This window comes from Impatiens glandulifera, chromosome 4 (assembly GCF_907164915.1).
Source record: "Impatiens glandulifera chromosome 4, dImpGla2.1, whole genome shotgun sequence".
Lineage (NCBI taxonomy): Eukaryota > Viridiplantae > Streptophyta > Magnoliopsida > Ericales > Balsaminaceae > Impatiens > Impatiens glandulifera.
This window is the reverse complement of record NC_061865.1, coordinates 51,380,260-51,396,132: the sequence shown is the minus strand read 5'-3', so window position 1 is coordinate 51,396,132 and position 15,873 is coordinate 51,380,260. Positions and strand designations below refer to the sequence as shown.

General features: G+C 30.1%; 1 protein-coding gene across 1 annotated transcript; it reads left to right on the top strand.

The window, feature by feature from the left end:
- Positions 1-293: 293 nt before the first annotated feature.
- LOC124933858 (sodium/hydrogen exchanger 8) lies at positions 294-11,590 on the top strand. The gene is made up of 23 exons (XM_047474299.1): positions 294-620; positions 805-855; positions 956-1,047; positions 2,000-2,077; positions 2,175-2,332; positions 2,430-2,531; positions 2,602-2,719; positions 3,399-3,451; positions 3,522-3,587; positions 3,739-3,783; positions 4,356-4,411; positions 4,667-4,851; positions 5,199-5,243; positions 6,640-6,747; positions 7,174-7,405; positions 7,946-8,248; positions 9,059-9,156; positions 9,294-9,425; positions 9,501-9,719; positions 9,936-10,142; positions 10,261-10,513; positions 10,714-11,018; positions 11,107-11,590. The coding sequence occupies exons 1-23, from the start codon at positions 425-427 to the stop codon at positions 11,380-11,382; spliced, it is 3,378 nt and encodes a 1,125-aa protein (XP_047330255.1). The 5' UTR covers positions 294-424; the 3' UTR covers positions 11,383-11,590.
- Positions 11,591-15,873: the final 4,283 nt, after the last annotated feature.

Here is a 15,873-nt window from a genome sequence, read left to right as displayed (position 1 = left end):
ATTTTTTTTTTAAATTAAGGCTATTAGCATCAAATTTCCCTCCGAATGAATGAGGTTGAAATTTTGTATTAATTGTTGAGCTAAATTTTATTATTATTATTATTATTGTTATTATTATTATTATTATTGTGAACATTAATAAAGTATAAAAGAAAATTACAAAATGTTTAAAAAATGCATATTTTTTCCGTGATTTTTATTCACTTTAACAAAAGTTGAAAGAAATAAAAGCTTGTTCTTCATGAACTCTGCACAGCGAGCCCACTTATGTCTTCTCAGTACTATTATATTCATTATCTGTTTGTCACCTTGCTTAATGCAATGTTATCTCTCTGATGATCGTTCTCTAATCACTGACTCCGTTTCGTTTGTTCAAATTTGAAGGAAGATTCAGCTGCAAGGTAGGATTCGGATTTGGAAAGGCATGGAATCCTTGCCGGAAGTGCAATTGACCACTAAGCTCTCGTCGGAGGAGTTCAAACCTTCCAGTCCAACAGACGCCGTGATTTTCTTTGGAGTAAGTTTGGCTTTAGGAATTGCTTCTAGGCATTTGCTTCGAGGTACTAAAGTGCCTTACACAATCGCTTTGCTCATTATCGGTATCGGTCTCGGTTCATTAGGTCAGTATTATCATTTCTATCTGTTTTGTTGAATTTCTGATCTCCTTTGCTGAGACTGTTGTTCTATCTGATAATGGATTAATTGATTATAGATTCTGTTAACTCCACTAGCTTTTCATAAATTGCATTACACATGTGGTTATTCATCGAAATATTGATAGATTCAGGCATTATCTACTTACAGAATACAGTACTAGTCATCAGTTGGGGAAGTTTGGCAATGGAATTCGTATTTGTAAGTGAGGTTTACTTATTGTTTTTACTTGATACAGTATTCATTCTGCTGCAATTTGTCTATACTTCAAGCTATGTGTTGATATTTTGTGTTCGTGCAGGGGCAAACATAAATCCTGATCTATTGTTGGCTGTTTTTCTACCTGCTCTTCTTTTTGAGAGTTCATTTTCAATGGAAATTCATCAGATAAAGGTCCTTTCTGTACTAATTTTAGTTTGTCTTTTGCACTTGAGTGCCTATTCTTGATCAACTATTTCTTTGTTAAATGGATGATTTATTTTTCCTGTTTCATGAACTTCTCCCCTTATTCTTTCCAAAAACTTGTCGATAGAACTGTTAAACTTTGTTAATTGTTGAGGTCAATGGGAAATTCGAGGAAACTTTATGTGATCAAATGAATCAATCTTAACATACGTGATGCCAGAAATATCCCTATTTGTAATATTTTCTAATCAACAATATTTGAAATCAATAAACCTTCTCATCTAGACCTGTGCACTTCACTTCAGACTTCTTCTGCAGAAGCAATACCTTCTAGATTCCCTCTTCTTAATCAACTTGAATTATTCCATCATCGGAATTTTGACTTCTACATAATACAAATCTAACTCGCATGTTAACGATTACAAAGAAAATGATACAAACTTATATTTCAAATTTCTATCTGTATTTGTTGGTTCATTGTGAAATAATGTGGTCTTTGGTACAACTTATCACTTAATCTAAATGATTTAAATTAAGTTAATTTGATAATTGTTATTTAAAATCACTTATTATTTAGATTCAGCTCAAACTAAGTTAAATGATTTGGCTTAATTCGGTAAAATATGCATGCCTTAAGTCGGTAACATAGTAAAAGCATTCAAAGACAACTTTTTCCCTTGAAAATTAATCAAATTGTGTCAATATAAAGGTAAAATAATCTTTAATAACTTTTCCGATATAAGTTCCACATTTTATCAAATCAACTTAATCTTTAAATATTTTCATTTGATTTATTCATGTCCGATTATCCTTTTATTCTCCGTTCGGAGAGACATTTGGCACTTAATTTTTAGTTTTCCTAAGTCCTTTTCTCAGTGTTAGAGTTGTGTATTATCAAAGCAGTGACTCCATCTTTCTGTCTTCATATTTAATGTTGCAGAGATGTATGGCACAAATGGTACTACTTGCAGGACCAGGCGTTCTTATTTCAACCTTTTTCCTTGGGGCTGCTTTGAAGGTTTTTGGGAGGGAGTTTAATGGTCATTATTAATCTATCAACAGTTTTCCTAAAATATGTGTTACTTAGAACCCATATATGTTTGTACACGATGCAGCTTACATTTCCATATGACTGGACATGGAAAACAGCTTTGTTGCTTGGCAGCCTTCTGAGTGCTACTGATCCCGTAGCTGTTGTGGCTCTGTTGAAAGAGCTTGGTGCAAGCAAAAAACTGAGTACCATAATTGAAGGAGAGTCCTTGATGAATGATGGGTATCAATTTTCTCATCGTTTTCTATAATATTTGTTATAGCTCAACTGGAAGAAAATGCCCATCTCTGTTAGTTTTTAAGGGTATTTATTCTTTCAGGACGGCGATTGTGGTCTATCAGCTGTTTTATCGAATGATTTTTGGCCAGAGGTTTAACTCGGGAACTGTAATAAAGTTTCTTGCAGAAGTTTCTCTTGGGGCGTAAGTAACATTGTTTCAAACGTATATGATTTTTCGATTGATGATTGTCAAGAGGCTTTTCTTGGTCCAGTGTAGGCATTGGTCTTGCTCTTGGAATAGTGTCAGTGTTGTGGCTTGGATTTATCTTCAATGATACAATAATAGAAATTTCGCTGACATTGATGATGAGCTACATAGCATATTATACAGTATGTACCCATTCCAACTGGGAAACTTGAGATTATAAATTCAGATATTTATGAGTTTCTGGGATAGTCTTAATAGTACTGATGTAGCTGTAACCTCTAAAAGTTAGTCTTTGAGCATAAAAAAAAGGGGTTAACTTTGTATTAAAAAAGATTATGAATTCTAGGTGAAATTCTTTTATGGGAAAAAGGAAAATAACAAAATAAGGACGTTACATTCCTATATGATCCAAATAGTCCCATTTTGCACACCTCCTTTCTTGATTGAAGCGAACTTGTGCCGAAAGAAGCCCTTCACCCTTTCTTTCCCCAACCGTTTGAGCTGTGTTTGGACGAGAATTTAATTTTTTTTTTCTTGAAAACATTTTTTATGTCAAGTGTTTCATTAGTGGATGTTAATTTAGATGAGATAAGGTTTTGAAAGACATATAATCATAAATTTGTGGATGATCTAGTCCAAACTCAGACCTAGATCCAGCTCCAAAAAAGTGTTTCCATTGTTCTATTGTGGAATTTTTGTTTAGTTAGTAATTTTTTCATACTCCTCTTTACAACCACAATTTTTTGATCGATCTCTTTCTCCTAACTTTAAGAAATTCTTTCTTGAGCAATTATTTATTTTGACATATTATGGAATACTGTCTTCATCCATTTCTTTTACTTTCTGTGTCCAACTTTATAGGCACAGGAAGGAGCTGATGTTTCGGGTGTATTGGCTGTGATGACTCTAGGAATGTTAGTACAAGTGCTTACATGGTCTGTGCTTGTCGGAGATTCTTCTTATCACGATCATACCTTTTTTCAGGTTTTTTGCTGCATTTGCCAGGACTGCTTTTAAGAGTAATGGTCAACAGAGCTTGCATCACTTTTGGTTAGTGTACAACTCTTCCTGGTTTCCATAAGACAAGTTACAGGAAAGAGGGTTTGGTCTTATCCTCTCAGATGGCCTTATAATTTAATTACTTTTTAGCTTTTAACCATTGCCCTCACTGGTTTATGTTTTCTCTTGTTTTTTGCACCAGGGAAATGGTATCTTATATTGCCAATACACTTATCTTCATATTAAGGTGCAACATACTCTTAGACTTTTTCCATCACAAATTATTGTTGTCAGTTTTTCCATTTTATATTGCTCAAGGAAATGATACATCCACACCAGTAGAATAATTCATCTTCAGCCTCTTTGTTTTTGGTGTGATGACAACAATTTTCCATTAAGACGCACTATTCAATAAGAAAATTATTTTCTTGCCTCATTGATCATTCTTTGGAGTTTGAGTCTGTAGTTCTGCCTTTGTCATCGATTTTGTAAAATAGCCAGGTCAAAACAAAATCTCCTTTAATAGCATAATCGGAACGTTATATATCTTTTTCCCTCAAAAATACAATTTTGAATACAAAGGCACAAGTCTAGAAGCATAGCTACAATGTTCCAGTACCCTTCAACACACCTTCTTGAAGATAAGTTAATATGATCATAACTCTGGCCCCATGATTTCAATAAAATGTGTTTCCAAATGGGGCTACATGTAACATATTTTCAGCTTCACGAATTCAATTACCATCACTCTTCTTATAATGGAAATACTGTTTCTTCATGCATGCTGAAAATTTTGCAAGTATTCTTTGCCTTTTGCAGTGGAGTTGTAATAGCTGAAGGAGTACTCAGCAGTGACAGCATTGTTAAAAGCCAAGGTAAACCTTTAGACCAAATGTTTCTTCTTGCTCAGCATTTGTCTACACTTTTTAATGTGATTGCATGCCTATGATTGTTGGGTTGACTATCTTTTTCTTATATAATGCCGTGTTTGTTCTCTACAATATAATTAAATTGTTCATTACTCATACAAATCCTAGATCATTGGTTGTTTTGCATTATGCACTTGTTTAGTATAATTATGAGATTGGCAAAAATGATTCAATTATCAAACTATTCTTAATTTGAGTCAGGAAGTTCGTGGGGATACCTCATTCTTCTGTATGTTTTCCTCCAAGTGTCCCGTGTGATAGTTGTTGTAGCATTATATCCCTTTCTACGATTTCTTGGATATGGTCTTGACTGGAAGGAAGCTATTATTCTCATATGGTCTGGCTTGCGAGGGGCTGTTGCATTGGCACTTTCATTATCAGTGAAGGTAAGTTTCTTTGCTAGCATCTTTTGGGAATAAGCTTTAAGAAGCACAGTATGAACATGCTAGAAAATAACCTCATTTAAACACTTTTTATTGATCCAGATTTGTAAACTAACTTAGTCATAGACAAATTCAAAATTTTATTGGTTATTTATTTCTTATCTGGATTGAATTACAAAATGAGAAATTATAATTTTTCCAAATGGGGTCAATACATGGATGGGAAATTTAAGGTTTAAATCCTCTGTTTAAAGATTTAAATCATTTTTTCCCCTTAGCAAAAATAGAGCAAACATTTTTCCCCTGCTTGTATCATACTAATTTCTTTTCCTTCTTTGGAATGTTGTCAGCAATCTAGCGGCAACTCGTTCATCAGTCCTGAAACAGGAACACTGGTATGTTAAAATCATGTTATTTAAATTTCTAATCTGGCATGATAAATTTCTTTTTACTCAAGGAAACTGAATTTATAGTATGTACTTCATTAGTACCTAAATTAACTCTATCCTAAGTGATATTAGATAGATCAATTGATTTTCTCCTGTAAAGGCTGAGTTAATAATTAAATTATAGGGACCAATTCAAGGTGGTATGATGGATAAGTTGTTCAATGAAACATCCGAATTAAAAGGACGGAGCCAGTTAAGGGGAATTAGAGTTAGAGAGACTAAAATAAAATTTAGGGGTCTTCACTTAAAATAAAAATTTTCCAAAAAAATGCATTGGGAAGAATCGAACCTAAGGGCAAAACATACAATTGTTTATCTTAAAACCACTAAACTAACTAGTCTATTATAAAATTTAAAATATTTAGATGGATAAAATTATAGTAGATAATAAATTATTTTCTTATTAAGTTCAGAACAGTCTACATAGATTCTTAAAAAAAAAAAATTATTGAAAGAGAAATGATATGAAACAAAATAATATGAATGATTTGTTAGAGAATTTTTAAAATTTTAATTTATTTAAGTAATGAGATATCTTGACAACTTTTTGTCATATTATTTTATTATTTTTTTAGAGTAGGTTTAGAAGAGTGAAATTAGAATTTTAATTACAATTCCATAAGTGTGGATAGTAACTTATTATTCAAAATTTTATTTTGGAAAAATTATAAAATTGTAATTTAATACAAATTCTTATATTTGAGAAAATTATAAAAATTTAATTTAAATTATTATGTGTAAAATAATAATATAATAAAAATAATTTTAATATAATTATTTATTTTATTAAAATATTGATTTGGCAAAACCAATTATGATAGCTAAGTGTTTTTGTTTAGGGTTAGATTCTCATTAAAAAAAAATATCATGTTCAGAAATTTTAACTTCATAAATTCAAAAAAAATATTAGTTTGACATTTTAGTTTTCTAAATTAAAAAAATAAAATATCGACTAGATATTTTAAATTTAAATTAAAAAATATATACTGGTTTAAAATGTTAACATACTAAATTAAAAAGAAAAAATATTTTGGTTCGACATTTTAACATCTTAATTAAAAAATATATATATTGAAGACGTTGATTTGATCGTGTTGCATATGATAAAATAATAAGATATTTTTTTTTGGAAAATATAAAAAAAAAAATTGAATTAAAATTTCGATTAAAAAAAAATTGGAATTGAGAATTATGAAATTATAAAATTATTGAATGCTATGTGAGTAAAAGAACCAAACTTAATAAACCTATCAATATATCTTAACAAGATGCACCTTATGATTAACCAGTTATTGCATTGTTTGTCAATTTTATGACTATACTTGATTATTTTCTTTTCCAGTTTGTTTTTTACACAGGTGGGATTGTATTTCTGAGTCTCATTGTTAATGGATCTACCACTCAATTCATTCTACATTTTCTTGGCATGGATAAGTTATCACAGCCAAAGGTATGGTAATTAATTTTCTATAAAGGTCATAATATATAGATTTTATTGAAGAGCATATCACACAATTTTATGGGAAAATATCAAATATGCCCCTAACTTTTCTTTCTTCTAAAATCAGAATATTGCCCTTGAACTTTTTTCTGATTTTTTTATTTTATTAGTTGAGAATTTTTCTAATATTTCAAAGTTATTGTGAAAGAGTTATATACAGCAGTACTATTTCATAAGACTTTTTTTTTTCCTTTTAAGAATGTTAGTCTAGTCTGATCCCCCACCGTCATTACTTTCACTTTAACTTAAGGCGTTTTAAGTGGAATCGAACTCGCGACCTTTGACATAATTTTCTTCTGATCTTATTATGTATTTGGTCTTCTTCACCAGCCACAACAATATAACGTTACCATCTTTTGTTTTGTATTACCACAGAAACGTATACTAGAGTACACAAAGTATGAAATGTTGAACAAAGCATTAGAGGCATTTGGTGATCTTGGAGATGATGAAGAACTAGGACCTGTTGATTGGCCTACGGTGAAAAGATATATTAAATGTTTGAATGATGCAGAAGGGGAATGTGTGCATCCACATGATGGTTCTGAGAATGATAATCTTGTGAACTCCATGAACTTAAAAGATATTCGGGTACGCCTTTTAAATGGTAAGTGCTGATTTTCTCCTCTTTCAGTAACAAATGATTGTGTACATATACTCTACTTCAAAGAGTTTATATTATCCTTCCATGTTTTAGACTACAAAAGAATATTGATAAGGATCGTCTAGTAGCGATAAAAAATTGTACAAGGAAGCTATTTGTTTCTAGACATCACATGTATTTCCATACACGTCAAAGAAATTAGTGTGCTTTTATAAAACTGAAAATTAAGTGCTAAATAATGGATTTTTAAGTGCCGAATGATTCAAGTCTGAAAAATAAATGATGAATAAACCAAATGAAAATATCTAAATTTTAAGTACTTAGTATGCAAGTTGATCTAAATAATTAAGGTATTTTAAATAATAACAAATAAGCTTGTAATCATTTAGATTTACCGATTAAGTTGTATTATCAAACACTGTCTTAATCTGAAGTTTAGACTAAAGCTGAAAAAACTCAGTGACTTTTTATCATTAACATATTTTGGCTATGTCCAGAGATTAGATATGGAAACTTAGTTATGTTATTGATATTGTGATTTAGGTGTTCAAGCTGCTTACTGGGAAATGCTTGATGAGGGAAGGATCACGCAATGGACAGCTAATATTTTGATGCAATCTGTTGATGAAGCTATTGACTTGGTGTCTGATGAGCCTCTATGTGATTGGAGAGGGTTAAAATCCCATGTTAATTTTCCAGACCATTACAAGCTTCTCCAAACAAGTGTTGTCCCCCCAAAAGTGGTCACGTACTTCACTGTTGAAAGACTGGAATCTTCTTGTTACATATGTGCTGCATTTCTCCGTGCACACAGGATTGCTAGACAACAACTAGTTGACTTCATTGGTAACGAAAATTCTATATGTTTGCATTCTTTGTTTCACTTTAATCAGGCATGTGTGTGATTGTATAACATGTTTTCCTTTAATAAAGCTTGATCTGAATATTAGATTATGAGTATATTTGATCGCTTGAAATTTTATCACATAAATTGAGCTTATTTGGAAACTAGCATTTGTTACAATCATTGTCACATTCATGATTTCATTATCAAATCTCATTAACAAATCGTCAAAGTTAAAACTCATTGTGATTTTTTTCGTATAAAGATTATTTTCTCAATCAGGATCTTCTTAATTTTTGGATCATGATCCAGATTATAGTCTGATTTTTGTTGCTTCATTTTGTATATAAATCATTTTTGAGATCATTAATTATAGTGGAACTTCTTGCTTCAAATATATTTTTTTAATCTTAATCAAATTATATTTTAGATTATTGTGATTTTTGACAAACATAACAAATATAGATTTTTTTAGGATAATGATCAACATGATTTTTTTAATATCAAAACAGCCCATTTGACTTGGTAACTTTATGCAGGCTGCAAAACACGATACTTTATTTCAATGAGCAATCAACAGTTATCTATATTTTGTACGACTGTTTATATAGCTAACTCATGTTGGTTATATTTTTATTCATTTTCTGGTTATCGATGCTATATGAATGATACAGAAAACTTGTTTCTCTGTTCTATCATGTTTTTTTTACTCATTGATCAATCACTTTCCTAATAATTCATTAAACTGCTTCTCATGAATATCATTTACATCTGGGAGATGCTTCCCTTTTTTCTTTTTCTTTTTCTTTCAGGTGATAGTGATATTGCCTCTAGTGTAATCAGTGAAAGTGAGGCAGAGGGAGAGGAAGCAAAAAAGTTTTTGGAGGATGTTCGTATTTCATTTCCTCAGGTTTGCATCTTTATTAAAAAAATGCTTCTTGTGTGAATGTTCTGCATCAGCTGTTTTATTGTGGCTACGAATTTGCATGGTTTATATAGTTTTTTGTCCATGAAAATTGATGGGATCTGAAACCGGGGTATTTCCAGGTTCTCCGCATTGTGAAAACAAAGCAAGTAACATATTCAGTGCTAAATCATTTAATTAAGTATGTTGAGAATCTTGAAAAAGTTGGGTTATTGGAAGAAAAGGAAATGATTCATCTTCATGACACTGTACAGGTAAATTGATGATTTTTTTCGTTTTCATGCCTTTTAACCAAGTAACTAATGTCTCACTAACCAGCAACTTCCTAGGCTGACATGAAAAGGCTCCTAAGAAATCCTCCTTTGGTAAAAGTTCCTAAACTGCGTGATCTGATTAATGTGCATCCTTTCCTTGGGGCTCTTCCTTCTACAATCCGTGAGCCACTTGCTGATTCCACAAAGCAGACAATGAAACTACATGGCATGACTCTTTATAAGGAGGGTTCCAAACCAAATGGTATTTGGCTCATATCCAATGGAGTGGTCAAGGTAAATTATAACTATTGTTACGAGTATTAACACAACTTATCTCTTAATCTAAATATTTGATTGATTATCAAATCAACGTACACATATTAAGTACTTTAATTTTAGTTTATTCAACATTTTTTTCTCAAACACTTCTAATTCAACAATTCAGTATTCTAACACTTAATTTTCAGTTTTATCAAGGATTTCTAATGAATGATAATCTTTCTGGACCAGTGGACGACTAAGAGTCTAAGGCATAAGCATTTGTTGCATCCAACATTTACCCATGGAAGCACTCTAGGCCTATACGAAACTCTGACTGGAAAACCATACATGTGCGATATGATTACGGATTCAGTGTTACTTTGTTTCTATATAGAAGCTGAAAGGATACATGGAATGCTTAAATCTCATCCAACATTAGAAGATTTCCTGTGGCAGGTATTGTTTGTTGAGGAACATCATGATCTTGCATGCATATAAAATCCATTCAAGTAATGCCTTTTAAATATCAGATTGTATTTTGTTTGTGACCAATCTGACACACTCTTTCTTGTAGGAAAGTGCAATTTCTCTTGCCAAAATATTGCTTCCCCAGATCTTTGAGAAACTAACAATGCAAGATCTGAGAAGTCTTATTGCAGAAAGGTCTAAAATGACCATATATTTGAGGGGAGAAAATGTAGAAGTTCCTCATCACTCCATTGGTATACTACTAGAAGGATTCTTGAAAGCTCAAGACCTTATTTCATCTCCTGCAGTATTGTTGCCTTCAAATGGTGATACAAGCTTCCTAGGATCAGAATCATCAGGTCATTGATTCTAACTGTAAAATTTAACAAAGTTTTTTTCCTTGATTTGTGTAATGATCCAAATTATAATGTAATTTTGTGTTTCACTTGTTTGGATTATTTGTGAATCATGATCCAGTTCTATGACAAAACCATTGAATACACATATGAGCGAATTAATAACTTCGTCTGTTCCATTTACTAAACTGTTCTGATTACAGGAAACAATCAAGCAAGTTTTTCTCACCAAGGATGCAACTATCAAGCGGAAAGCAGAACAAGATTAATCACATTCGACATCGCTGCATACGAATTAGCCAGCAGAACGGTCCAGAGAAGGTCATCGTCAAGGATATCACACTCGCTCGATCACCATTCCTCGAGATCCTTCACTAGAGAGCACAGTGGTCTCATGAGTTGGCCCGAACATTTCTACAAGCCAAAGCAACATGCACACGGCCAAGAAACTGCTCAAGAACATCACTTATCTGCCCGGGCAATGCAACTAAGCATATATGGAAGCATGGTGTGTAGAAATTTACCAATCTTTGAAACAGACATATGTTATCAACTTTTAAGACCTGCTCGATTAATTCATATTTCTTGTTTAATAGGTTGACAGAAGCTTTGGTCGCCATCCCTCTCACAGTCATTCCTATCCTATGGTCTCTTCGAATGAAGAACAAACTATAGTTTCAGTTAAGTCAGAGGGGTCCTCGACGGTGAGAAGGAATCTTGAGGTTCGAAAGATGAAACGACCAAGTCCTGCTCCGGGGCAACAAAGTTCAATTAGAAAAAAAGATTCATCGAGTGATGACTCTGGTCCGGAGGATGAGCTTATCATCATGATTGATTCACCAAGTAGGCTTTCATTTCACCAAGCTTCTTAATTTTGTATGTTATTGTTTGTTGGTTTCATCATGGCAAAGCTCTCTAGTTGATTTGGATTCCATCTTATATGAATCCACATATATGCTGATTTTGAAATAATTTACAATGAGGCCCATTTGAAAATGATATTTATTATGTAAATTTTAGATGTGCTCGAACCATTTAGGATACCTTCAAGTGGTAAATAAGAGTCTTGAATTTGAAAGATTGAGATCTCTTAAGTGTCTTTATATTAGGTCATTTTGCATCTCAAATCCAACTCGAGAAAGTGTTTAAATAAGGTAGGTTGTATACTCAATTCTATTTTCAAAGATTTTGTTGAAGCTTTTATACTAAAAACTGTGGGAAGAACTAAGAAAGGATATGGAAAATGTGATGGACCATTAGTTTGAGAAAAACATGTTAGATAAATTTTATCGATGAATTGGATGAACATACATATCTGCAATGTAGCTACATTTACAATTCTATAAACTACAAACAAAACAACAAATGTTAGAAAAAATAGTTGATCATGATGCATATCATTCAAAGCCATGAAAACAAAATTTAACTAATTTTATGTTATCATAATCATATCGCTTTTAACATGGTCTTTAATCCTCACCTTTCGGTTCTCGGAGTTTCTCAAGAAATCGATTAATCTCATTAGACACCAACATAAGTGGTATAATAAATAACATATGAAAAATCCGGTTTCTATAAATTAACCATACTAAGATATGAGATACAATGCTTCTTCTAGAAACATATGTATACATTGAAGTTTGAATCTATTTATTAATTTTAACGTTAAAATATTATATATTTTAATTTTTTTTTTAATTATAAAAACTATTGAAAGAAAAATGAAAGTTGAATAGTATTTACCTCGAAGTGTTACCCCTTTTGGTTGGACCAATCTGGATAGGTATGACTATACATATCTCTTCATCCTCTTTCCTCACCAATTTTTTCTTTTTAATTTCTCAATAAATATAAGCATCAAATAATTTGATATTTGTGTATTTAATAACATAGTTAATAGTATGTTATTATTGTGTTTTTTTAAATGAAAGAGTAGTTATTTGAATTTTTAATTGGTTAAATTTTATAATATTTTTTTATATATTTTTTAAATTAAATTTATAAAAGTAAAATAAGAATTTAATATTTTAGTTGATAAATTAAACGATTTAATAGTTAATTTTTTTTACTAAATTTGGATAAAATTAACAAATAATCCAAATCAAACTAGCTCTAGGTGAATATATTCCAATGTAAAACAAAGTGATGGGAAAATAAGACAACCATTCCAACAAGGTGTTCCCAACCAACTACCATTCCTAGGCCAGAATGATTCTAAAAAAAATATACAATAAATAAAACAAGTTTCATATTATTCAACTCATAAAATCTTATCTACAATTATCCAACTCTTCAATTAATTAAAATATTCAAATTCTAATTTGGACTAAGTTGTGTACATGGATACCCAAATAACAAAAAAATGATTTTAAATACTAAATGGTATTCTCTACATCAATTTCTTCTCCAAATTAACAAAGCATTGGTTAATTTTAATATAAATATTTTATTATTTAAAAAAAAAAATACATCTAACACTGCCCTTTAAGAACTTTTTTTTTCACTCTTTTCCTTAAAAAAATGTGTTTAATAGAAAGAAATGTCATTTTTAAGCATTGTTTTGCAATAGGTACGAGCAAGAATTCGACTATAAAAAAATTTATTTTCTTCATTTGAGATAAGTTTTTATAACCTTATTTTTGTAGGATTTTGTTTACCTAATATCTCGCCTCCACTCGAGTATCGAGTCTATTATTAATTTTATTTATAATCTTGAATTCTTCTATCTTTCGTGATATGATTAATTGATTTATGCTAATGTTATGATTGAAGAATTTAAATAAAATTCAATGTTTTTATGTGTGGTTAAATTTTATTTATATAAAAAAAAATATTGCATCTATATTTTTTAAATGTCACACTTAATTTATCAATTAAATTATTCTTATTTAACTCTTATAAAAATTAAAATATAATAAGATATTTTTCACCAAACAAAAAATTAATTTAATTGTAGTCATATAACCACACATATCAAACCAACTCTAAACCCTATATAATTCCCCTTGACTAATCATTAGGGTTAGTTTGATTAAGTTTTATTCATTGTAATTTATTTATTAATTATGTAGTTATATTTAACATGTTCTAACTTTTTCATAATTTATTTGTTTAAATGTTTAAAAGAGAGAAAAATTATGAATAATTTTTTTTTAAATCTCATATATTTAACTAATAATTTATTGGAAGAGAATAAGTTGAATCAAACAAGCACTAATTTCATTACATCTTGGAAATTTCAAATCACGCATTTCTATGTTGCAATTATAGGGGTTTGTCTTTGTCCTATGATAACAACTCCTTCAATTTCAGAAAGAAAAAAAAAATCTAACTTTCCTTTTATAAACATTTTAATTTTCTTTTCAGCCCATCTTATAAATATTTTTTTTTTACTGAAAATAGATTTTTTTTGTCGCCCAACTTTTCTGTTGGGTGCCTTTTACTCTAAGCAAATAATGTTTACATGTTGACACTTAATTTTATCATGTTGATCACTTATGATATTAATTTATCTTTTTGGTTAATTTCATGGCAATTTTTCCATGATTCAAAGACGATGAACCTCAAGAGCTTTTCTTGTATAATTGGTTATTTGAGATTTTTATTGGAATGTTTTAGAAAAAAATTTGTTCAAAATGTTGGTTATCTAAGTTTTTAGTTGGTTTAATTAGTATAATGTTCTTTTATATTTAAAATTTTAATTTTATAAAATTGGTTCATCAAAATTTTTTTTAGATCTGTGGGTAACATTTGGGGTGGTATTTATATATTTGGAAGGTTTATCGGGAGTATTCAATTTTTATTGTGGGTGATGGAAGTTCGATTAGTTTTTGGGACGACACTTGGTGTGATAGTATATGTTTGGCGAAGGTTTTTCCTAAGTTTGCTTCTATCTCTATTTGTAGAGATTCATCGGTCAAATATATGTTTAATATTCGGTCTAGTGATTTTGCTAATCGTATTAGATATAAAAGAAGATTGAACAATGAAGAAAACATGTTCAATGATAAACTTTTGTTAATGGTTATAAATAAGGGGTTAAACCCATTTTCTCAAGATTCTATGCGGTAGTGTGATCTGAATAACTTTCATGTGAAACATTTTTACATTTTGTTCAATAAGGTTATCCCGATTGATCTTTGTTGGGAAAGTTTATGGAAGTCTAAGATACCCGATTGATCAATTAATTATTATAACGTAATCAATTTGTACATAATTTTTTTCATATTTTTATCTTGTATTTAAACAATTTTTTATTAAATGAATAATTTTCAAAAAAAATAATAAAATTAAAGTTACAATCATTTTGATGTCTTAATTAATAAATTAAATAATTTGATTAAAAACAATTAAGATGTGATCGGTCAACTAAACCAAATCCAACATTAAATGAGTTTCAAATAAAAATTAAATATCATCTACTTTTATTAATAATTATTTAATAAAAACAAGTTCATGAGCTCTACAAGAGTGCAAACAAACCGAATAATACACGAGAATTGATATTCGAGTTTGAATTCGAAAACTATAAACGGTATTCGATTTCGATTCAAAATTCAAAATTTTAATAAAATTTGGTTCAAGCTCGATTCAAAGTAAAGTTCGAATTCAAATTTGATTCGAATTATTCAAACTTTAATTCGAACAATAGCTTGAAATAATTTAAACTCTCAATCGACAATCACAATAATTCTAGTTTACATTAATTTCATCTTTCAATTGAAAAAATAAGGTAAGAGATTGATAAACGAAATGAGAGACTTTATACTTGCTATATGCGCAAATATTAGATTTCCTTCCATTTATCACTGATTAAGTTATGAGGACTGAAGAGTGAAGACTAAGAAGGTATGATGAGATAATGATTCATGAAGAAGAAACAAAAAAGAGAGTATCACCAAGTTAAACACCGATACAAAATGTTAAGTTTATAAAATAAAGTGTGATATTTAAAAAAAATATATATTTAATTGCTTTAGTAGAGAAATTATGATGTATATATATAATGTGTAATATAATAAAAAGATAAATAAAATATATAAATATTAAATAAAAGTATGCGAGCGGCTATGCTCGTGAACAATCTACCACAATATTTTAGGTTCGAATTCGACTCTAATTCGATAATTTTAAACTCGAATCAGAGCATTCTCAACAAAACTCGCAAACATGATACTTTAATCTCTACCACTTATGATGATTATCAAATTTTACAACATTATCTACCATTGTCATCGATCCACAAATCACACGGTTCTATCATCTATGCCAAAGTTGAGTAAGCTAGAACATGCCATGCCAATACACATAAATCAACCATCTTTGGGAGCCTTCACACTATGTATTCTTTATTTCGGATTGAA